Below are 24,936 nucleotides of genomic sequence, written 5' to 3' on the forward strand. Positions count from 1 at the left end.
CAAAGTGCCAGGATTACAGGTGTGGGCCACCGTGTCCAACTTAATTTTTATGTCTTTTTTTTTTTTAAAGACGAGGTTTCACCATGTTGGTCAGGCTGGTCTTCAACTCCCGACATCAGGTGATCTGCCTGCCTTGGCATCCAAAGTGCTGGGATTATAGGCAAGAGCGTCCATGCAAAGCCCTGTAAATCTTTTAATCTAAAAACCTGAAAAATTCAGATTATGGCCCGGTGCAGTGGGTCACGCCTGTAATACCAACACTTTGGGAGGCAGAGACGGGTGGATCACGAGGTCAGCAGTTCAAGGCCAGCCTGACCAAAATGGTGAAAGCCTGTCTGTCCTAAAATACAAAAATTAGCCAGATATGGTAGTGTGCGTCTGTAATCCCAGCTACTCAGGAGGGTGAGGCAGGTGGATCACTTGAACCTGGATGATGGAGGTTGCAGTGAGCCGAGATTGCACCACTGCACTCCAACCCGGGTGACAGGGAAAGAGTCTGTCTCAAAAAAAGGAATATTATATTTGCTTATTTTTTTTTTTCAAAAACGATCTTGCTCTGTCCCTCAGGCTGCAGTACAGTGGTATAATCGTAGCTTACTGTATCCTCCCACTTCTATGTCTTAAGTAATCCTCCCACCTCAGCTTCCTGGGTAGCTAGGACTGCAGGTGAACAGCACCAAGCCCAGCTAAATTTTTGCAGAGATAGGATCTTGTTCTGTCACCCTGGCTGGTTTCAAACTCCTAGCCTCAAACAATCTTTCTCAGTCTCCCAAAATTCTGGGATTACAGGGGTGAGCCACTGTGCCCAGTCTAATATTATTTCCCTATTTCGTTTTTTATTTATTCTTGAGACAGAGTTTTGTTCTTGTTGCCTAGGCTGCAGTATGGTTTCAGGATCTTGGCTCACTGCAAACTCTGCCTCCCCAGTTCAAGTGATTCTCTTCCCTCAGCCTCTTGAGTAGCTGAGATTACAGGTCCTCGCCACCATGCTCAACTAATTTTTTGTATTTTTAGAAGAGACCGGGTTTCATCATGCTGGCCAGGCTGCTTTTGAACTGCTGACTTGAGGTGTTCCACTCACCTCAGTCTCTCAAAGTGCATGTATTATGGGTGTGAGCCCTCACACCCAGCCTTTACTTTATTTTTTAATTCATTATTTTTTTGAAAAGACGGGGTTTCATTGTGTTGGTCAGGTTGGTCTTGAACCCACAACCTCAGGTGATCCACCCACCTTGGTCTCCAAAGTGCTTGGATTACAGGCATGAGCCACAATGCCCGGCCAACATTATTTTTCAAAATCAGAGAGATTGGGCCGGGCGCTGTGGCTCATGCCAGGAATCCTAGCACTTCGGGAGGCCGAAGTGGGTAGATCACCTGAGGTCAATAGTTAAAGTTGAGCCTGGCCGTCATAGTGAAACCCCATTTTATTAAAAAAAAAAAAAAAATCTGCAAGGCGCGGGTGCTGACGCCTGTAATACCGTCACTTTTGGAGGCTAAGGTGGGTGGATCACGAGTTTAAGAGATCGAGAACATCCTGGTCCACATGGTGAAAGTCCGTCACTGCTAAATATACAAAAAATTAGCTGGGCATGGTGGTGCATGTCTGTAATCCCCGCTACTCAGAAGGCTGAGGCAGGAGAATTGCCTGAACCCAGGAGGCGGAGGTTGCGGTGAGCCGAGATCACGCCATTGCACTCCTGCCTGGGTAACACGAGTGAAACTCCGTCTCAAAAAAAAAAAAAAAAAAAAAATCATCTGGGTGCTGTGGCTCACGCCTGTAATCCCAGCTACTCAGGAGGCTGAGGCAGGAGAATTGTTTTAACCAAGGAGGAGGAGGTTGCGGTGAGCCGAGATCGCGCCATTGCACTGCAGCCTGGGTAACAAGAGTGAAACTCCGTTTCAAAAACAGAACAAAAAAAAATCTTCTGGGCGCCATGGCTTACTCCTGTAATTCCAGCTACTCGGGAGGCTGAGGCAGGAAAATTGCTTGAACCCAGGAGGCGGAGTTTGCGTTCAGGCGAGATCGTGCCATTACACTCCAGCCTGGGTACTAAGAGCGAAACTGCGACTCAAAAAAAAAAAAAAAGAAAGAAAGAAAGAAAAAGTATCTTCCTGGTGCGGTGGCTCAAGCCTGTAATTCCAGCTACACAGGAGGCTGAGGCAGGAGAATTGCTTGAACCCAGGAGGCAGAGGTTGCAGTGAGCCGAGATCGCGCCATTGCACTGCAACCTGGGTAACAAGAGGGAACCTCAGTCTCAAAAAAATAAAAAATAAAAAATAATCTTCCAGGCGCGGTGGCTCACGCGTGCAATCCCAGCACTTTTAGAGGATAAGGCGGGTGGATCAAGATGTCAAGATATCGAGACCATCCTGGTCAACATGGTGAGAGCCCACTTCTACTAAAAAGACAAAAAATTAGCTGGGCATGGTGGCACGTGCCTATAATCCCAACTACTCAGGAGGCTGAGGCAGGAGAATTGCCTGAACCCAGGAGGCGGAGGTTGCGGTGAGCTGAGATGGTGCCATTGCACTGCAGCCTGGGTAACAAGAGTGAAACTCCGTCTCAAAAAAAAAATCATCCGGGCATGGTGGCTCACCCCTGTAATTCCAGCTACTCCGGAGGCTGAGGTAAGAGAATTGCTTGAACCCAGGAGGTGGAGTTTGCCTTGAGGAGATATGGCGCCATTGCACTGCAGCCTGGGTAACAAGAGCAAAACTGCTTCTCAAAAAAAAAAAGAAAAAAAATCTTCCTGGCGCGGTGGCTCACGCCTGTAATTCCAGCTACACGGGAGGCTGAGACAGGAGAATTGCTTGAACCCAGGAGGCAGAGGTTGCGGTGAGCCGAGATCGCGCTACTGCACTCCAGCCAGGGTAACAAGAGCGAAACTCGGTCTCAAAAAAAAAAAAAAAAAAAAAAAAAAAAAATCTTCCGGGTGCGGTGGCTGACGCCTGTAATCCCAGTACTTTTTTAGGCTAAGGCGTGTGGATCACGACGTCAAGAGATCGAAAACATCCTGGTCAACATGGTGAAACCCCGTCTCTACTAAGAATACAAAAAATTAAATGGGCATGGTGGCGCGTGCCTATAATCCCATCTATTTAGGAGGCTGAAGCAGGAGCATTGCCTGAACCCAGGAGGCGGAGGTTGCGGTGAGCCGAGATGGTGCCATTCCACTCCAGCCTGGGTAACAGGAGCAAAACTTCTTCTCAAGAAAAGAAAAAAAATATCTTCTGGGCACGGTGGCTCAGGCCTGTAATTCCAGCTACTCGAAAGGCTGAGGCAGGAGAATTGTTTGAACCCAGGAGGCGGAGGTTACGGTGAACCGACATTGCGCCATTGCACTGCAGCCTGGGTAACAAGAGCGAAACTCCGTCTCAAAAAAAAAAAAGAAAAGAAAAGAAAAGAAAAGAAAAGAAAAGAAAAATCTTCCGGGCGCGGTGGCTGACGCCTGCAATCCCAGCACTTTGGGAGGCCAAAGTCGGTGGATCAGCAGAGGTCAATAGTTAAATATCAGCCTGGCCAACATGGTGAAACCCCATCTTATTAAAAAAAAAAGAAAATTTGCCGGGTGCTGTGGCTCACCCCTGTAATCCCAGCACTTTGGGAGGTTGAGGCGGGTGGATCACGAGATCAAGAGATCGAGACCATCCTGGTCAACATGGTGAAACCCTGTCTCTACTAAAAATACAAAAAATTAGCTGGGCATGCTGGCACGTGCCTATAATACCAGCTACTCAGGAGGCTGAGGCAGGAGAATTGCCTGAATCCAGGAGGGGGAGGTTGTGGTGAGCCGAGATCGAGCCATTGCACTCCAGCCTGGGTAACAAGAGTGAAACTCCATCTCAAAAAAAAAAAGAAAAAAATATCTTCCAGGCGCGGTGGCCCATGCCTGCAATTCCAGCACTTTTGGAGGCTAAGGCGGGTGAATCACGAGGTCAAGAGATCGAGACCATCCTGGTCAACATGGTAAAACCCTGTCTCTACTAAAAATACAAAAAATTAGCTGGGCATTCTGGCGCGTGCCTATAATCCCAGCTACTCAGTAGGCTGAGGCAGCAGAAATGCATGAACCCAAGAGGCAGAGGTTGCGGTGAGGCGAGATCGAGCCATTGCACTCCAGCCTGTGTAACAAGAGCGAAACTCTGTCAAAGAAAAAAAAAAAAGGAAAATCATATCTTCGGGGCGCGGTGGCTCACGCCTGCGAACCCAGCAATTTTGGAGGCTAAGACGGGTGGATCACAACGTCAAGAGATCGAGAACATCCTGGTCAACATGGTGAAACCCCATCTCTACTAACAATACAAAAAATTAGCTGGGCATGGTGGCGCGTGCCTACAATCCCAGCTACTCAGGAGGCTGACTCTGGAGAATTGCCTGAACCCAGGAGGCGGAGGTTGTGGTAAGCCGAGATCGTGCCAGTGCACTCCAGCCTGGATAACAAGAACGAAACGCCGTCTCAAAAAAAAAAAAAAAAAAAAAAAAAATCATCCGGGCGTGGTGACTTCCACCTGTAATTCCAGCTACTCAGGAGGCTGAGGCAGGAGAATTGCTTGAACCCAGGAGGCGGAGGTTGCGGTAAGCCGAGATCGTGCCAGTGCACTCCAGCCTGTGTAACAAGAGCGAAACTGCGTCTCAAAAAAAAAAAAAATCTTCCTGGCGCGGTGGCTCATGCCTGTAATTCCAGCTACTCGGGAGGCTGAGGCAGGAGCATTGCTTGAACCCAAGAGGTGGAGATTACTGTGAGCAGAGATCGCGCCATTGCACTGCAGCCTGGGTATCCAGAGCGAAACTCCATCTCAAAAAAAAAAAAAAAAAAAAAAAAAAAAAAAAATCTTCCGGGCGCGTGGCTGACGCCTGTAATCCCAACACTTTTTTAGACTAAGGCAGGTCGATCACAATGTCAAGAGATCGAGAACATCCTGGTCAACATGGTGAAAGCCCGTCTCTACTAAAAATACAAAAAATTATCTGGGCATGGTGGTGCGTGCCTGTAATCCCATCTACTCAGGAGGCTGAGGCAGGAGAATTGCCTGAACCCAGGAGGCGGCGGTTGCGGTGGGCCAAAATCGCGCCATTGCACTCCAGCCTGGGTAACAAGAGCCAAACTCCATCTCAAAAAAAAAAAGAAAAATATATCGTCCGGGCGCAGTGGTTCACGCCTGCAATCCCAGCACATTTGGAGGCCGAGGCGGGTAGATCACGAGGTCAAGAGATCGAGATCATCCTGGTCAACATGGTGAAAGCCCGTCTCTACTAAAAATACAAAAAATTAGCTGGGCATGGTGGCGCGTGCCTATAATCCCAGCTACTCAGGGGGCTGAGCCAGGAGAATTGCCTGAACCCAGGAGGTGGAGGTTGCGGTGAGCCGAGATCATGCCATTGCACTCCACCCAGGGTAACAAGAGCGAAACTCCTTCTTAAAGAAAGAAAAAAAAAAAACTTCCGGGTGCAGTGGTTCACGCCTGTAATTCCAGCTACTCGGAAGGTTGAGGCAGGAGAATTGTTTGAACCCAGGAGGCGGAGGTTGCGGTGAGTCAAGATCATGCCATTGCACTGCAGCCTGTGTAACAACAGCGAAACTCCGTCTCATAAAAACAACAAACAAACAAACAAACAAAAATCTTCCTGGTGTGATGGCTCACGCCTGCAATCCCAGCACTTTGGGAGGCCAAAGTGGGTGCATCGCCTGAGGTCAATAGTTAAATATCAGCCTGCCCGTCACGGTGAAACCCCATCTTATTAAAAAAAAGAAAATCTGCCGGGCGCTGTGGCTCACCCCTGTAATCCCAGCACTTTGGGAGGCTGAGGTGGGTGGATCACGAGATCAAGAGATCGAGACCATCCTGGTCAACATGGTGAAAGCTGGTGTCTACTAAATATCCAAAAAATTAGCTGGGCATGGTGGCGCGTGCCTATAATCCCAGCTACTCAGGAGGCTGAGGCAGGCGAATTGCCTGAACCCAGGAGGCGGAGGTTGCTGTAAGCCGAGATCGTGCCATTGCACTCCAGCGTGGGTAACAAGAGCGAAACTCCGTCTCAAAAAAAAAAAAATCATCCGGACGCGGTGGCTCACACCTGTAATTCCAGCTACTCGGGAGGATGAGGCAGGAGAATTGCTTGAACCCAGGATGCAGAGTTTGCTTTGAGGCGAGATCGCGCCATTGCACTCCAGCCTGGGTAACAAGAGTGAAACTGCGTCTCAAAATAAATAAATAAATAAATAAATCTTCCTGGAGCGGTGGCTCACGCCTGTAATTCCAGCTACACAGGAGGGTGAGGCAGGAGAATTGCTTGAACCCAGGAGTCGGAGGTTGCGGTGAGCCGAGATCGCGCCATTGCACTGCATCCTGGGTAACAAGAGTGAAACTCTGTCTCAAAAACAAAAGAAAAAAATATCTTCCTGGCGCGGTGGCTGACGCCTGTAATTCCAGCTACTCAAGAGGCTGAGGCAGGAGAGTTGCTTGAACCCAGGAGGCGGACGTTGCGGTGAGCCGAGATCACGCCATTGCACTCCAGCCTGGGTAATAAGAGCAAAGCACCTTCTCAAATAATAATAAAAGAAAAATCAGAGAGATCAGTGTCTACCATTGTCAAAACGAGGTGCTGGATAAATCCCCCCGACCCACCTTTTTATGAGATACAGTTTCCCTCTTGTCAGGGAGGCTGGAGTGGAATGCTGCGATCTTCGCTCATTGCAACCTCTGCCTCCTTGGTTCAAGTGATTCTTCTGCCTCAGTCTCCTGAGTAGCTGGGATTACAGGCATGTGCCACCATGCCCAGCTAATTTTTGTAGTTTTAGTAAAGATGAGGTTTCACCATGTTGATCATTGAATTTTGATAGGGATATGGCCAAAATCAGACTGATTTTCCTGACCCTTTTTAGTTGACACATTCTTTTTATACAGGGTCAGACTTGGAGAAGATTTACTGTAATTAGTCTCTTAGCTTTTGGGTCCCTCTCTCACTAGCTAAATAGGTAAAGAACTAATTTTTGTATTTTTAGTAGAGATGGGGTTTCACCATGTTACTCAGGCTGGTCTCGAACTCTTGACCTCGTGATGCACCCACCTCGGCCTCCCAAAGTGCTGGGGTTACAGGCATGAGCCACCATGACTGGCTGGCTTATTTTTTCTTACCTGTGAACTTTGTGGCCATTGCTCCATTTTCTTCTTGCATTGAATTCTGTTAGGGAGAGGGCCAAAGTCAGACTGATTTTCCTTATCCTTTTAAGTTGACAGATATTTTTATAAGGATGGGTCATTTTTTTTTTTTTTTTTTTGAGACAGTGTTTCACTCTTGTTGCCCAGACTGGAGTGCAATGGTGCAATTACGGCTCACCACAAGCTCTGCCTCCCGGGTTCAAGCAATTCTCCTGCCTCAGCCTCCCAAGTAGCTGGGATTATGGGCATGCACCACCACAACCAGCTAATTTTGTATTTTTAATACAGACGGGGTTTCACAGTGTTGGTCAGGCTGGTTTCAAACTCCTGACCTCAGGTGATTGGCCTCCCAAAGTGTTGGGATTATAGGTGTGAGCCACCAAGCCCAGCCTTGGATAGGCTATTGTGTTCAGGGTCAGACTTGGAGAAGATTTACTTAGTCTCTTAGCTATTGGGTCCCTCTCCCACTAGCTAAGTAGGCAAAGAACAACCCCCAACTTCCAAGGAGAATGCAGGAATTCAGCTAAATTTTCTTTGTTCTACTTTTGCATATTCTAGTGCTCACATGTGCACATACACATAGATATGACTGATGATGCAATATGGGTAATTATGGACATTCATTAATTACCAGGTCCCCATTGTATGTCTTAAACTGTGCTATGTGCTTGATTTATACCTTAAAATGTAAGTTCTTGGACTTATGAAGCACATAGTCAACTCAAAGAGCTAGATTTTTGAGAATAGTCAAGCAACTATTTTTTTCTTTTTAAGAAAGGGTCTGGCTCTGTAGCTCAGACTGGAGTGCAGCAGTCCCAGTCATGGCTCACTATACCTTTGACCTCCTGGGCTTAAGTGACCCTCCTACCCAGGCCTCCTAAAGTGATAGGATTACAGGCATGAACCACCACATATGGCCCAGCAACTGTTACTTAAATAGAATTGTCATAAATGCAGCCAGGACAAAGTCAGGGTATTAAAAAAGTATGAAATAGAAAGACCTAATTTGGAAGATTTGGGTAGGTTTCAATGAATAAGTTACAGATTAATAAAGAACTGGGAAGATCCAAGATGACTAGTTAGGAGCAGCTCAGGATTGCAGCTCCCAGTGAAAGCACAGAGAGTGAGTGGACGCCACATTTCCAGATGGATTTTTATTGCCCACAGACCAGGAGATTCCCAGGTGGAGGAGCCCCACGGGTCACCAGCATGGCTGTTTTGGCTGGTGCGGCTGTTTTGCCAGTGCCCCAGCATGGCAGTTCCCAGTGCAGAGTAAATGGGACTGGGTCCTCTGTTAGCCAGCAAGGGGAGCTCCAGGAAGCTCCGGGAAGGCAGAGTCGCTCATTCATCTCATTAAGAAAAAGGCGGGGGGGAGTGAAACAGGGAGCCAGGCCAGGAGATTCCTGGGCAAAAAAGTGCCACGAATCTCAGCACTGCTGTTTCAGCTGGTGCAGTGTGTTGCCACATGGGAAATCACACAGATCCTGGCGCCTTTTCAAAAGGCGACCAGAACACCTGGGAGAGAGCTGACCATTCAAATAAAAAAAAAAAGGCTCTGAGGCTGGGAGCCAGGAGATCAGGTCTGGCTGGTCCCACCCCCACAAAAAAAAAAACACACAAAAAAAGCAATTGGAAATGCTCTGAGTTGAGAGTCTCACAGCAAGCACAACTGAAACAGGGATGGTTCAGCTCTGTGGGGGAGAGGTGTCCACCATTACCGAGGCACTCCACTGCTATGGAGGCAGTCTGCCATTGCTGAGGCAGCCTGCTGTTGCCGAGGCAACCCGCCATTACAGGGAGAGTCCATCATTACAGAGGTGGGCCGCCATTGCCGAGGAAGTTCTAACTACACCTATATAAACAGGACTGCAGGAAAGTTCACATGGCAGCTGGGCAGAGCCCACAGCAGCTCAGTGAAGCCTCTGCAGGCAGACAGTGACTAGCCTACCTCCTTGCTGGGCAGGACTGCCATGAAAAAAAAGGCAGCAGCACAGCAGAAACTCATAAATAAAGCCCTAACTCCCCAGGACAGAACACCTGGGAAAAAAATGGGGTTTATAAGTCCTGATGCAGTAGACTTAAATATACCTGCCCAGCAGGTCTGAATGAACAACAGAGCTCACAGCTCAGCACTTGACCTCCTATAAAGGACAGACTGTCTCCTCAAGCAGCTCCCTGACTCCCGTATATCCAAAGAGTGACCTCATAAAGCAGAGGTCAGACAGACATTTGGCGGGCATCCTTCTGGGACAAAGACAGCAGAAGAAGAAACTGGTAGCAACCCTTACTGTTCTGCAGCTGCTGCAGGTGACCCCAGGCAAGTAGGGCCTGGAGTGAACCTCAGCAGTCCTACAGCAGAGGGGCCAGACTGTTAGAAGGAAAACTAAGCAACACAAATAACTTAATCATCAGCAAACTAGATATCCACTCAGAGACCCAATCTGAAAGTCAGCAACTACAAAGATGACAGGATAAATCCACAAAGATTGGAAGAAACTGTTGCAAAAATGATGAAAACACCCAAAAGCAGAACACCTTCCTCCTACAAAGGATCACAACTCATCACCAGCAAGGGAACAAGGCTGGATGGAGAATGAGTGTGATGGAATGACAGAATCAGGCTTCAGAAGGTGGGTAATAAGAAACTTCTGTGAGTAAAAGAACATGTTCTAACCCAATGCAAAGAAACCAAGAACGTTGAAAAAAGATTTGATGAAATACTAAGAAGAATGGACAACTTAGAGAGGAATATAAATGAATTGATGGAGCTGAAAAACACAACACGAGAACTTCGTGAAGCATACACAAGTTTCAACAGCCGAATTGACCAAGCAGAAGAAAGGATATCAGAGGTTGAAGATCAACTCAATGAAATAAAATGAGAAGGCAAGAATAGAGAAAAAAGGGTGAAAAGGAATGAACAAAGTCTCCAAGAAATATGGGACTATGTGAAAAGACCTAATCTACGTTTCATAGGTGTACCTGAATGTGACGAAGAGAATGAATCCAAGCTGGAAAATACTCTTTAGGATATTATCCAGGAAAACTTCTCCAACCTAGCAAGGCAGGCCAATATTCAAATACAGGAAATACAGAGAACCCCACAAAGATATTCCTCAAGAAGAGCAACCCCAAGGCACATAATCATCAGATTCACCAGGGTTAAAATGAAGGAGAAAATGCTAAGGGCAGCCAGAAAGAAAGGTCGGGTTACCCACAAAGGGAAGCCCATTAGACTCACAGCAGATCTCTCAGCAGAAACCCTACACTCCAGAAGAGAGTGGGGGCCAATATTCAACATCCTTAAAGAAAAGAACTTTCAACCCAGAATTTAATATCCAGCCAAACTAAGCTTCATAAGTGAAGGAAAAATAAAATCCGTTGTGAACAAGCAAGTACTCAGAGATTTCATCACCACCAGGCTTGTGTTACAAGAGATCCTGAAAGAGGTACTACACATAGAAAGGAAGAATCAGTACCAGCCACTCCAAAAACATACCAAATGGTAAAGAGCATCAACACAATGAAGAATCTGCATCAACTGATGGGCAAAACAGCCAGCTAGCATCATAATGGCAGGATCAAATTCACACATAACAATATTAACCCTAAATGTAAATGGACTAAATGCCACAATCAAAAAACACAGACTGGCAAATTGGATAAAAAGCCAAAACCTATCGGTGTGCTGAATCCAGGAAATCCATCTCACATGCAAAGATACACAAAGGCTCAAAATAAAGGGATGGAGGAAGATTTACCAAGCAAATGGAGAGCAAAAAAAAAAGCAGGAGTTGCAATTCTCATCTCTGATAAAATAGACTTTAAAACAACACATATCAAAAGAGACAAAGAAGGACATTACGTAATGGTAAAAGGATTAATGCAACAAGAAGAGCTAACGATCCTAAATATATTATGCACCCAATACAGGAGCACCCAGACACATAAAGCAAGTTCTTAATGACTTACAAAGAGACTTCGACTCCCACACAATAATAGTGGGAGACTTTAACACCCCACTGACAATATTAGACAGATCAATGAGACAGAAAATAACAAGGATATCCAGGACTTGAACTCAGACCTGGATCAAGAAAACCTAATAGACATTTGCAGAACTCTCCACCCCAAATCTACAGAATATACATTCTTGTCAGCACTACATCACACCTACTCTAAAATTGACCACATAATTGGAAGTAAATCACTCCTCAGCAAATGCAAAAGAACAGAAATCATGACAAACAGTCTCTCAGACCACAATGCAATCAAGTTAGAACTCAGAATTCAGAAACTAACTCAGAACCACACAGCTTCATGGAAACTGAACAACTGACTCTTGAATGTTGACTCGATAAACAATGAAATGAAGGCAGAAATAAAGATGTTCTTCAAAGCCAATGAGAACAAAGACACAACATACCAGAATCTCTGGGACACATTTAAAGCAGTCTCTAGAGGTAAATATATAGCAATAAGTGCCCACAAGAGAAGCAAGGAGAGATCTATAATTGACACCCTATCATCAAAATTGAAAGAGCAGAGGAGCAAGATAGGGAAAACTCAAAACCTAGCAGAAGACAAGAAATAACTAAGATCAGAGCAGAACTGAAGGAGATAGAGACACAAAAATACCCTTCAAAAAATCAATAAATCCAGGATGTGGTTTTTTGAAAAGGTCAAGAAAATAGACAGACTACTAGCCAGATCAATAAAAAAGAAAAGAGAGAATAATCAAATAAATGCAATAAAAAGGATAAAGGGGATATCACCACAGATTCCACAGAAATTCAAACTATCATCAGAGATTATTACAAACAACTCTATGCACATAAACTAGCAAACCTGGAAGAAATGGAAAAATTCCTGAATACTTGCCTCCTCTCAAGCATAACCGAGGAAGAAGCAGAAACCCTGAATAGACCAATAACAAGGTCTGAAGTGGAGGCAGCAATTAAGAGCCTACCATCCAAAAAAAGCACAGGTTCAGATGGGTTCACAGCTGAATTCTACCAGACATACAAAGAGGAGCTGGTACCATTCCTTCTGAAACTATTCCAAATAATCCAGAAAGAGGGAGTCCTTCCCAAATCATTTTATGAGACCAACATCATCCTGATACCAAAACCCGGCAGAGACTCAACAAGAAAAGAAAACTACAGGCCAATATCCATGATGAACATAGATGCAAAAATCTTCAATAACATACTGGCAAGCCGATTGCAACAGCACATCAAAAAGCTTATCCACCATGATCAAGTAGGATTCATCCCGGGGATGCAAGGCTGGTTCAACATACACAAGTCTATAAACGTAATTCACCACATAAACAGAATCAAAGACAAAAACCACATGATTTTCTCAATCGATGCAGAGAAGGTCTTTGACAAAATTCAACAGCCCTTTATGCTAAAAACCCTCAATAAACTAGGTATTGACAGAACGTATCTCAAAATAATAAAAGCTATTTACGACGAACCAACAGCCAATATCATACTGAATGGCAAAAACTGGAAGCATTCCCTCTGAAATCTAGCACTAGACAAGGATGCCCTCTCTCACCACTCCTATTCAATATAGTACTGGAAGTTCTAGCCAGAGCAATCAGGCAAGAAAAAGAAATAAAGGGTATTCAAATAGGAAAGGAGGAAGTCAAATTGTCTCTATTGCAGATGACATGATTGTATATCTAGAAGACCCCATCGTCTCAGCCCAAAATCTCCTGAAACTGATAAGCAACTTCAGTAAAGTCTCAGGATACAAGAGACTTTACAGATTCAATGCTATCCCCATCAAGCTACCAATGACCTTCTTCACAGAACTCGAAAAAACCACCTTAAACTTCATATGGAACCAAAAGAGAGCCCACATAGCCAAGTCAATTCTAAGCAAAGAGAACAAAGTGGGAGGCATCACACTACCTGACTTCAAACTATACTACAAGGCTACAGTAATCAAAACAGCATGGTACTGGTACCAAAACAGAGATATAGACCAATGGAACAGAACAGAGGCCTCGGACACAAAACAACATATCTACAACCATCTGATCTTTGACAAATCTGACAAAAACAAGCAATGGGGAAAGGATTCCCTGTTGGGAAAACTGGCTAGCAATGTGCAGAAAGCAGAAACTGGACCCCTTCCTGACACCTTACACTAAAATTAACTCCACATGGATTAAAGACTTAAACATAAGACCTAATGCCATAAAAACCCTAGAAGAAAATCTAGGCAAAACCATTCAGGACATAGGCATAGGCAAGGACTTCATGACCAAAACACCAAAAGCATTGACAACAAAAGCCAAAATAGACAAATCAGACCTGATCAAACTCCACAGCTTCTGCACGGCAAAAGAAACAGTCACTAGAGTGAATCAGCAACCAACAGAATGGGAAAAAATTTTTGCAGTTTACCCATCTGACAAATGGCTGATATCCAGAATTTACCACGAACTAAAGCAGATTTACAAGAAAGAAACAAACAAGCCCGTTCAAAAGTGGGTGAAGGATATGAACAGACACTTTACAAAAGAAGACATACTTGAGGCCAACAAACATGAAAAAATGCTCATCATCACTGGTCATTAGAGAAATGCAAATCAAAACTACATTGAGATTCCATCTCACACCAGTTAGAATGGCGGTCATTAAAACGTCTGGAGACAACAGATGCTGGAGAGGATGTGGAGAAATAGGAACACTTTTACACTGTTGGTGGGAGTGTAAATTAGTTCAACCATTGTGGAAGACAGCGTGGCGATTCCTCAAGGACCTAGAAATAGAAATTCCATTTGACCCAGCAATCCCATTACTGGGTATATATCCAAAGGATTATAAATCATTCTACTATAAGGACACATGCACACGAATGTTCTTTGTAGCACAGTTTACAATAGCAAAGACCTGGAACCAACCTAAATGCCCATCGATGATAGACTGGACAGGGAAAATGTGGCACATATACACCATGGAATATTATGCAGCCATCAAAAACGATGAGTTCGCATCCTTTGTAGGGACATGGATGAATCTGGAAACCATCATTCCCAGCAAACTGACACAAGAACACAAAATCAAACACCGCATGTTCTCACTCATAGGCGGGTGTTGAACAATGAGAACACATGGACACAGGGAGGGGAGCAGTACACACTGGGGTCTGTTGGCAGAAATAGGGAGGGGACAGTGGGGGCTGGGGAGTTGGGGAGAGATAGCATGGGGAGAAATGCCAGATATAGGTGAAGGGGAGGAAGGCAGCAAATCACACTGCCACGTGTGTACCTATGCAACAATCTTGCATGTTCTTCACATGTACCCCAAAACCTAAAACACGATAAAAAGAAAAGAAAAGAAAAGAAAAAAACAAAAAAGAACAAAAAAATACACAAAAACAAAACAAAACAACAACAACAAAAAAACAGGAGTTGTAATTTCCATCTCTGACACAATAGACTTTAACAGTAACAAAGACTAAAAGAAACAAAGAAGGACATTACATAATGGCAAAAGGATTAATGCAACAAGAAGAGCTAATGATCATAAATATATATGCACCCAGTACAGGAGTACCCAGATACATAAGACATGTTCCTAATGACTTATAAAGAGACTTCGACACCCGTACAATAATTATGGGAGACTTAACACCACATTGTTAATATTAGAGAGATCAACGAGATAGAAAACTAACAAGGATATCTATGACTTGAACTCAGACCTGGAACAAGTAAACTTAATAAATATTTACAGAATTCTCCACCCGAAATGCATAAAACATACATTTTTCTCAGTATCACATTACACCTATTCTAAAAGTGACCACACAATTGGAAGTAAATCATTTTTCAGCAATTGCATAGCATCTCACAGATTTAAATGAAATATCGGTTGGCTGTTTGTTTGTTATTTTCTTCCCTTATTCCTTCGTGTCTCCATTGTTAAGCACAATTATTGGCATAAAAAGGTCTTTAATACCTATTTTTAGATTGCATTCTACCCTGGGCAATAGAGCAAGACTCCCGTTCTCTCTCCCTCTTTCTCTTCTTCTTTCTTTCACTCTTTCATAAAAGAAAAAAAAAGAGAGAGAGAGAGAAAATATTCATGAGATTACCAACCTTAATAAATGCAGTAAATATCTGAAACTGATAAATAATTTGCATTCTTACCCTCTAAACAGCTTTCAGATATAAGTTTATTTTATTTTAGGAGGGCACTATAGGAATAAATGTTCTTTAACAAAATAATAGAAGTAAAAATGGAGAGATGCTTCCAAATTTGAGAAAAGCCTGCATAAAACTTGGCCATGGCTTGAATATTGAAGGTACATGAGAAGAAAGAGTCCCATATGCATTTCAAGTTCCTGGCTTGAACAACTGGTGATGGTAGCACCAATACCCAAGTTACACAAAACCAGAAGAGAACCAGGGTGGGGAAGAAAGGCATGCTCAGTTCTGAAATTGTTTAGATAAGGGTGTCTCTGGGAGATGTGAGGGAACATTTCTGTAGGCTTAAATAATAAATTTGGTAATTATTTGTGTAATCAGGATTTGAGACACAAATTCAGAATTTTTAATGTAAACATGGATAGTGAAGCTGTGGGACAGTTTCTACAAAAGCAGAATAGATGATGAAAAGAAAATTATATAATCAATCTATGGAAATTCTCCATAGCCCATTTATCTGTGGTTATTCATACAAAATTAGTGACAAGAAAGGTGGAGAGTCAAAGAATATTCTTGCTTTAAAACAGCATTACCTGGGAAGGAAGGAAGTACTTCTTCAGACTCTTTCATGGTAAGGTGATGTCCAGATGGTTGACCTATGAAAAGATAAAGGATATTGAAATAGTCGCTTATCATCTCTGGAAATCTTTACCCCATGTGCAAAACGCTCCCCACTAAAAATTTCTCCTGTAACACTGACTGACTGACATTACATAATTTTCAAGATGTTCTTTTATTTAGAGAGTAGTGAGAGGTATAAAATGATAGGGACAGCAATACAAAAAGGTGTTTATTATTTATAGATGAAACAGAAACATCTGCAATGTCTGCTTAGACAGGCATAAACTTTCCCTAACCCTTAGAAAAAGAAAGATTTTTACTTTCAAAGAACGTCTCCCTCCGAAGTGGCTTTAGGAATTTCAAGTAAGATCGGTGACTGTGAATTGACCAGAAGTCTCATCTTCACCATGTGGTAGGTGCAAGTGGTCATGAAATTTGGCCAGCTCTGTTCCTGAGCACTGTATCAGGTCTGAAGAGGGCTGCAAGTGGAGACGGTCCAGGACTCACAGCATGAACTGCAACCTGGTAACAGGCAAGTGGGTGATCTTACTCAAAAAAAAAATCGGGAGGCAACTGGAGGAACGAATCCACTAGAAAACTTAATTTTTCTATAAATTCAATATGTTCTCTGAGTGTATCACCATGACTGAAATATATTATGTTCTTTTTGGAGGGGAAAATTTTGGAGAAAATTATAAAAAGTATTTGATCACAAACCTTAAAGCTTCATGTGGCTTTACAACTACTTAAGTGCTTAGGGACTGCTTTCACTAAATAAATAAATTTTAAAAATCCACAAACAAATATTCTGCCTTGACAGGAACACTGGAACATACAGTGTGAAGCTTTTCAGATCATTCTCATGAGCTTCAGCAAGTGAACGACAACATACTCAGAACATTAAATGAGCTTTAATCAGAAGAGGGCCACTGAGGATGAAGAAACAGAATCAAAGGAGAGTCAAGAGACAGGAAATAGGGACCCTGTTACAGATATATGGCCCTGAAGCCAGAGATAAGAAAGTTTTATGCAACTTAACATGACTAGTAAAGACATCACATGGTAGGCACGTTGATAAGCCCTATGTGCACTTGAGTATGAGTCACTGATCCTTAACTTCTGAGAGTCCCAGCTTCTCTGCCAGGTGACAATCTTCTTCACAAATGTATGTGATGAAAACATGGCATACCAGAGCCCCTTTCCAAATAACAGTCAAATAAAGCTCGGGCTTTATCCACAACTGTAGCATTTCCATGTTTAACTTTCTCCATCGTTTTCTGGTTCAGCACCCTTTTCTCTAATAATTCATCCAGTAAGCCATTTATTGTACTTTCCCCCACTGAATGTATAAACAACTTTCTCTTCTCCTTCGGGATCTTATCTGATCAGAGCACAAGGATTTCTCACATCATGAAAACAGCCTCATATTACTCTCATGTTATCAACAGAAACAGATCTTATTAAAGTTTCATTAGCAAAATGTCCCCCTCCTCACAGTTGGACAACCCCTCTTCTTACTATATATCTGCCCTACTTGTTTCCCTCAATAGTCCCCATACAAGTTCATGGAGTGGCCTGAAGACTGAGTTTAGGATTTCCATGTTAGTCTCTGGAAAGCAGAGACCATCATTTTGTGTCCCATGTTGATTTAACTCTAAATAATAAAGTAATGAAACAGAAAGAGCCCATTTCCTTTAGGAACAACAGCTGCTAGTACTCTTCCTGTGCCAATTCTGTACCCTCTGTTAGATTTACAATATGTAAGAGTTTAATGAACATTGCAAAATGACAGCAGGCAGCCCCTAAAGCCTCAGTCCCTTTCTGGGCTTGTTTTTCCTTTCTAAAGGCTACAAGAGTCTTCTAGTTCCTTCTCTCCTCTGTGTCCTCCCTCTCCCTCACTTCGGCTCACCTAAACTTCCACAGATACTTATTATGGCTTCCAGAAGAGTCAGCCCCTTCCAAAACTCTTTCATCCCAGGGACAAGTCCTTGGGACAGTGAAAGACTCACCAGCCATGGCTTTCGTCTCCTACCGTTCTTGTGTGATGTAAAACAGAAAGCCTGTTTCACCTTCCTTTTTACCTTCCTTTTATCCTTTCTTAGCAGGGCATGTACAAATATTGCAAAACAACAACTGCACATGCATATGCATGGATTTTTTTTTTTTCAGCGAAAATGAGATTCCTGAACTGTAGACTGCATCAGAGAGTGTATCTTTGGGAGATTTTCTTCACCAGCCCTTGGAATAGATCACAGTGAGAAGGGAATGAGGCTTGGAGAATAAGAAAGGAATGAGAAAGTATGTGTTCCATTAAACTCACACAGTGAAGAGTTTCCCATTCATTAGGAAAGCAACAAAACTTTATAGAATGTGGTCCACTGCTCTCCCGGGCCAACCTCACATGGGAATTCATGGAAAATTATGTCCCTGTGAAACAATTTTCCTTTAAGAAATGAAAATATTTTCACCAAAATTATAGCTTTTATTTAATGTTCTTCCTTCTCAGGGGATTTTTTTTTCCCCAAAACACTATTTTACTCTGTCACCCATGCTGCAGTGTAGTGGCACTAACATAGCTCACAGCAGCCTCAGCCTCCATCTTCCTGGCCTCAGCAGAGGAACCCAGGCACATGCTAACATGGCCAGATAATATTTTTATCTTTGAAAAACAGAGAGTCCCTATGTTTCCTAGGCTGGTTTTGACATCCTGTACTCAAGCAATTCACCCACCTTGGCCTCCCAAAGTGTTGGGATTATAGGTATGAGCCTCCCACCAATCTAGGATGGTTTTCTTTTGAGGGACATTGCATCATAGAGGCCCAGAGAAAAGACTCTGGACTCAGAATGTTGAACTTAGCATTTTAAACTTCATTTCATGAGCAAGAAATTGAACTTTCCTATGCATTGGTTCCTTTGTCAGTAAAATAATTTTATTAATAGTGAATACCTACAGTTTTGAGCATTAAGTGAGAGAAAAATGTAAAAAATGCATGGAACATTGCCTGGCAAATGGTAAACAGATAATGAGTAATATTAGCATAATTAATACAAATATTTTACATTAGAAAAAAATCAAGGATAATTATTTGCAGATTGTACAGCTAAGTTTTGTTAGACTATTCAAGCAGTGCATCCAGTTATTCATTTAACTAATATATACAGATCATATGGTTGTAGGAGACAGGGGTTTAGTCAACACATACCACAGTCATTTACCCCTTACTCTCACATACAAAAGCAGAACACAAATGTGAAGCCCTGTATGTAGTGTGTAACTGGGATATTCAGAATGTGCAAAGACGGCAAGTGATGAGAAGAATAAGAAATTAACTGGAGAAGTAGGAGACAAAATATATGAAGACTCATGAAAACTGTAGTGAGAGAACCCATGGAAGGCCAGAAGAGGTCTTTGTCTTTACAAGTACGTGTTCAATTGATTACACCAGAAATAATGTCAATGTGGCCAATTTATTTTATGAATCTCCTTGATGGAACATGGACTAATAACAAAATGCAGATGGTACTTTATGTTGATCAATTCCATTACCAAAATTTCTCTTGGGTTATTGCCTTATCTTTTGAGAATAAGGACCTAAAGTTACTAAAAATATTCACCTTTTGACACTTGGGCCTCCAGTTTCACCTCCTGTGCTCTAGGCTAAGAGATAGATGTGTTTGGTTAGAGTAGAAAGCACTGTGTAAGAGGACGATGATGTGGCTTTTAATCCCTGGAGTTTCTCATGATTTATTTTTAATCTTTACTCGGACAATGAGTTAATCTGATTACAGCAGAATCTTGTGCTCCTTGCTACTGAGAGGATTTATAGCATGGAAGAAAGCAGAAATTACCTGTGTATCATTTCTCCTCCATTCATTTACTTTTCAATTTGTTTACTGATTCATTTATTTTCTCTATTAATTTAAGGATTTCACATGAAGGTTTATCTCCCAGCCAGAACCATAAGCCACTGAGATGAGCATGCCGAAGTGCATCCAGGACACAGAATCCATGACCCGACCATATATCTGGGATGTAGAATCATAAGCCTCGAGCCTTATGTCCTGGGAAAGCAAACACTGAGCAACTAGATTGCAAGAGTCCACTGTTGTCTTAAAAATCAATAGGTTATAAACTGGAGACAACTCAATATCCAACTTAGGAACAAAGGAAATTATTTGTGCTATACACATACACTGAAATACTATTCAGTCATAAAAGAAAAAATACAAATCTATGCAATAACATGGGTGAAAACATTATGCTTTCATTATGAGTGAAATAAACTGTATACAAATGAACACATACCCTGTGATTCCAATTATATATACCTTTAGATTAGAGATAAGTATCATATAGTGATAAAAATTTAATCACTGCTTATCTTAGGAGAAAGGGGCAGGAGATTGAGGACAAAGGGTATGACAGAACCATCTGGGGTGACAAAATTGACCAACGTTTTTATCTTTACTTTGCCAATGACCTAATCCATTTGGAGCACAGTCTGTGCTCCTTGCCACTGGGAGTATTTGTAGCATGGAAGAAAGCAGAAACTGCCTATTCATTAATTTTCTTCAATTCATTTGCTTTTAAATTTATTTATTTTCTCTGTCAACTTAATGATTTCACGCAAAGGTTTCACTTCCAGCCACAGTCATGATTCACTGAGCAGAATCATGCTAAAATGGCATCCAGGACACAGAAGCTGTGACTAGTCCATATATCTGGGGACAAAGAACCATAAGCCTCAAATCTCATGTCCTGGGGAGCTAAACATTGAGCCACTAGATTGCAAGAGCCCACTGTTTTCCTCAAAAATGAAGATCTCAAAAAATGGAAACAAACCAATATCCAATTTGGGAACATAAAGTAACAATTTGTGCTATGCACGTACACTAAAATGCTATTCAGTTATGAAAGGGAAATATTGCTAAGATATGCAATAACATGAATAAAAACATTTCACTTTCTTTTTGAGTGAAAATAGCCATATAAAAGGAACACATACCTGTGATTCCAATAATATAAAGTTCTAGATTAGGAGAAACAAATGTAAAGTTATAGGAATTCAATCACTACTTATCTGAGGAGAAAGTGGAAGGAGATTGAGAACAAAGGGCAAGACAAAACTTTCTGGAGTGACAAAATCGGTTTGCCTATTCATTGGGAAGTGATTATACTAAATATCCTCATATCATTAACAACCAATTTGCAGTCTCAAAAGGGGTACATTTCCTTTGATGTAAATTATTCTAAAATAACATTACAATTTTGAAATGAAACAGGTCAGTGGTAGTAATAATAGACTAATTTAGAATATATATATTTTTAATTTCAGGACACACTCAAGCCTCCACAAATTAGTCATAATTCTGGTAAGAGTAAGTGGTTCTTATAGTGACTGAAATGTAATTACCTGCCATCCAAGTTTGATGGTGATGTGTAGACAGAATTAAGATAATTTATAGGCCTAATTTATTGACTGAAATATGTCCCTGGAAATAGCATTACATAAGTAAAATTATCTTAAAATGAATGAATGTAGCAATTCTACTATTAGTAATATTTAAAATGCACATAATGATTTAAAAATCCTTCTATCGGTGTGAAGTATGTGAAACAATATCGTCTTAAATGACAGAATAGATACTACAATAATCTCCGACATGGAAGACAGAAAATTCCTGAGTTTGGGTTTTGGCTGTCCCATTTTCAAGCCTTAGAACATCATGTCCCCTTTCAGTTTATCCAACTCCTCTTCTTATTTGTATTTCTGGACTACCAGCACATTTTGAGTAATACAACTTAGAGCACTAATCAACTATAACATGTTATTTTATTTTTTCTTTGTCTAAAAACTTCCTACCTACTGCACAGCTTATCAGTGTAGATTTTAGCATCTGACAGTCCCAAGGTCAACTTCTGTTTATGAGCTGTAGATCTTAGACAAGTTATTTAATGTCTCTCAGCCTCTGTGTTCTCATGTTTAGAAGGGGGCTCTTAATCATTCTTACCTTATTGGATGCAATGCCAGGTGTGGAGGGCATGCCACAGTACTTATCATTTATGGTAGTCTTCACCTATAGCCCAGAAGCAAGGGCATATCAAAATGTACTCTTTGGTTAACTACTTCAAATTTTTTTCTATGCTTCATTTCAATATGTTGTATAAGCATTAATTTCATTTTATGAATAAGAAGACCAGGTAAAAAGTTGGTTCAAAAGGTTGGTAAGAACATGTTAGAAAATTGGGTGAGAAGCCTGTCCACAGCCTCACTCATTATTGCTCAATCTAATGTTCTTCCTCCAACTGGCCACTACATTGGGAAATCTGAAGTAGGCAAGCAGACAAAAGGCACTGTTTTTGTCAGTGAAAATTAAATTCTGAGTTAAAAGCATCTAGACTATGATCATTTATAACAATCAGTCTCAGAAAGGTATTTGAACTGATCAGATGGGCAATTGGAAACCATTGCAGCTTTCTAGGTAGGAGAGTCATGTTAACATGCTTTTAAAGTAACTATTTCATATTGAGTGTTTAACAAGTCCCAGGCCCTGCAATAGGTAATCTGTATTGGTTCTGCTAGTTGAACCATTTAAAAATACTGGTACTTGGACTAACCCCAGATTATAAAATCAAAATCTCATCCTGAGCCTCACCCTTGTGACTCCATACATCTCCCCATCCAGAATTTAATAGGGCATGTTCTTTGAGGCATTGCTGGTCCCATATGAACCAGGAGCTGGGCCCTGAGTGGCCTGCATGTTGGTGACAGGAGAAGGGGTAGGAATGTCTGGGAGTTGTTGCTGACTACAGAAAGAAGCTGCAGAAGAGTAGGAAGGAGCTAGGATGAAGCAGTAAAGAGCTTGCCTGGACAGGCAGGAAGCCAGGAGGTGCATGGTCTCCTTGTGTCATATATCTATAGCAATAGCATAGTTAACAACTGATGCATAAAACCTCTACAAGTTATAAAATCTCATCTTGGAACCAGATAGAGCCAAATCCCTGAGGATGGATTGACATGGCTTTGGGTGTGGAGTGTTGCCTAGCAGCAGAAGCAGAAGCCATTCTTCTCTTTCAGCCCACTCAAAATATAAACTACACTGACAGACAAAGTACATAAATACACTGGAAAGCAAGTCAGTATGAGGATATATCAGCAGCAACAAGAAACTATTAATTTTGATCTTGAAGGGCATTCAGATGTTGGACCAATCAAATATTTAATATACAATGAACATGTATGAAGGATTTAAATAAAGGGAGTAAAAAAGTAATTATTCTATAATAAGAAATAATTAGAAAACCAATAAAATTGAGCATGTATAAATATAAAACTTATATTTAATAATTAAGAAAATAAAAGGCAGACACACAAAGTCTGTGAAAGTGTAAAGAAGCTGGAATATACAGAGAAATACAGTTGACCTTTGAACAGTGTAATACTTAGGGATGCTGATCCTCAGACATAATTGAAAATCTGCATATAATTTTGACTCTTCCCCAAACTTAAGTACTAATGGCCTGCTATTGAAGGGAAGCCTTGCCAGTAACAAAAACCACTGATGAACAAATATTTTGCATGTTATATGTATTATATGTTGTAATATAAAGTTAAAGAATATATTATTAAGAATATCATAAGGAAGAGAAAATATGTCTACTATTGATTAAGTGTAAATGGATCATCATAAGGTCTTCATCCTCATTTTCTTCACATTGAGTAGGCTGAAGAGACAGAGAAAGGGGAGGGTTTAGTCTTGCAGTTTCATGCGTTGCAGAGGTGAAAGAAGAATCAGTGGTGAAATGGAAGGCAGGAAAAACAGGCATACTGTGTGCATCTTTGTGGAAATACATAGATATTTCTATCTTTTTTTTGCTTTTCCATTTTCCTAAAATTTTTCCTAGGCAGTACCAGTCTTACTTTCACTATTTCCTTTAGTTTCAGTGCTCATATCATAGAATCGTCTTTGTTGTGAAACAGGTCAAAAGCTGCCTTGAATAATCAGAATATTTTTGCCAACTTATAATGCCAATTTGTGCTCTGGCACTGCTTCTTCTACATGATCTTCTTCATCATTTGGAGTGGGTTCAGAAGCACTCATCTCTGTCAAGTCATCTTCATTTAATTTCTCTGATGTGCAATTAGTTCTTGAATTTTTACAAGATCCATGTGGTAAAACTCTTCACATTTTTTTTTTTTAACCATATCCACAATCTCTTTCATTATTTCCTTCATTTATTTTTTCATAAATCGTACTGCAGTCATGAAAAGCTTCTGGTCACAGTTTTCTCTAGCAGAAATTTATTGGACTCTTGCTCTTGCTCTTTCCTAGGTTGGCCTTAAACTGCTGGGCTCCAGAAATCCTCCCACCTTAGCCTCTTTAGTATCTGGGATCATATGCCCACACCACTGCACCCATAATCATGGCTTTTACTTTTTTAATACCAATGATGTCATCTTCAGTGCTGTAGCCCTTCCAGACTTTCATGATGTCAACTTTACCAATGGTCTCTTCCTTGGCATTCACAAATATTTCCATAGAGTAATGTGTGTAATGAGCATTAAAATTCCTTTTGACCTCCTGATTCAGAGGCTGAATTAGAGATATTGCAATTGGGGGCAAGTAGACCACTTTGTGTTGAACTCATGAGGTTTTGGTAGCCAGGGGCATTGTCCAACATCAAAAGAATCATAAAAGGCAGTCCCTTATTGGCAAAATATTTCCTGACTTCAGGGACAAAGCATCAATGAAATCAATAGACAAAAAATTTTCCTGTTTCCTGGGCATTCTTGTTCTACAACTAAAACACTGGCAGCTGGTGTTTGCCATTTCTGTTCAAGGCTCAGGGGTTAGTTGCTTTATATATAAGAGCAGTTCTGATGATAAAACCGACTGCATTCTCTCAAACCTCAGGAGTTAGTTGCTTTATATATAAGAGCAGTCCTGATGATAAACCCTACTGCATTCTCTCAAAACAGTAG

The 24,936-nt window shown here is 41.6% G+C and overlaps 1 protein-coding gene across 1 annotated transcript in view; it reads right to left on the bottom strand.

The window, feature by feature from the left end:
- The window catches only part of LOC105734527 (GTP-binding protein 4-like), a 111,513-nt gene extending 87,020 nt beyond the window's left edge, over positions 1-24,493 (bottom strand). The window contains 5 exon segments of the mRNA XM_064371861.1: positions 15,925-15,987; positions 17,142-17,333; positions 19,912-20,107; positions 21,965-22,030; positions 24,389-24,493. Coding sequence (XP_064227931.1) covers positions 15,925-15,987; positions 17,142-17,333; positions 19,912-20,107; positions 21,965-22,030; positions 24,389-24,493 — 622 coding nt within the window.
- Positions 24,494-24,936: the final 443 nt, after the last annotated feature.

This window comes from Aotus nancymaae, unplaced genomic scaffold (genome assembly GCF_030222135.1).
Source record: "Aotus nancymaae isolate 86718 unplaced genomic scaffold, 86718_ANA_hifiasm-v0.15.2.pri h1tg000200l, whole genome shotgun sequence".
Classification (NCBI taxonomy): domain Eukaryota; kingdom Metazoa; phylum Chordata; class Mammalia; order Primates; family Aotidae; genus Aotus; species Aotus nancymaae.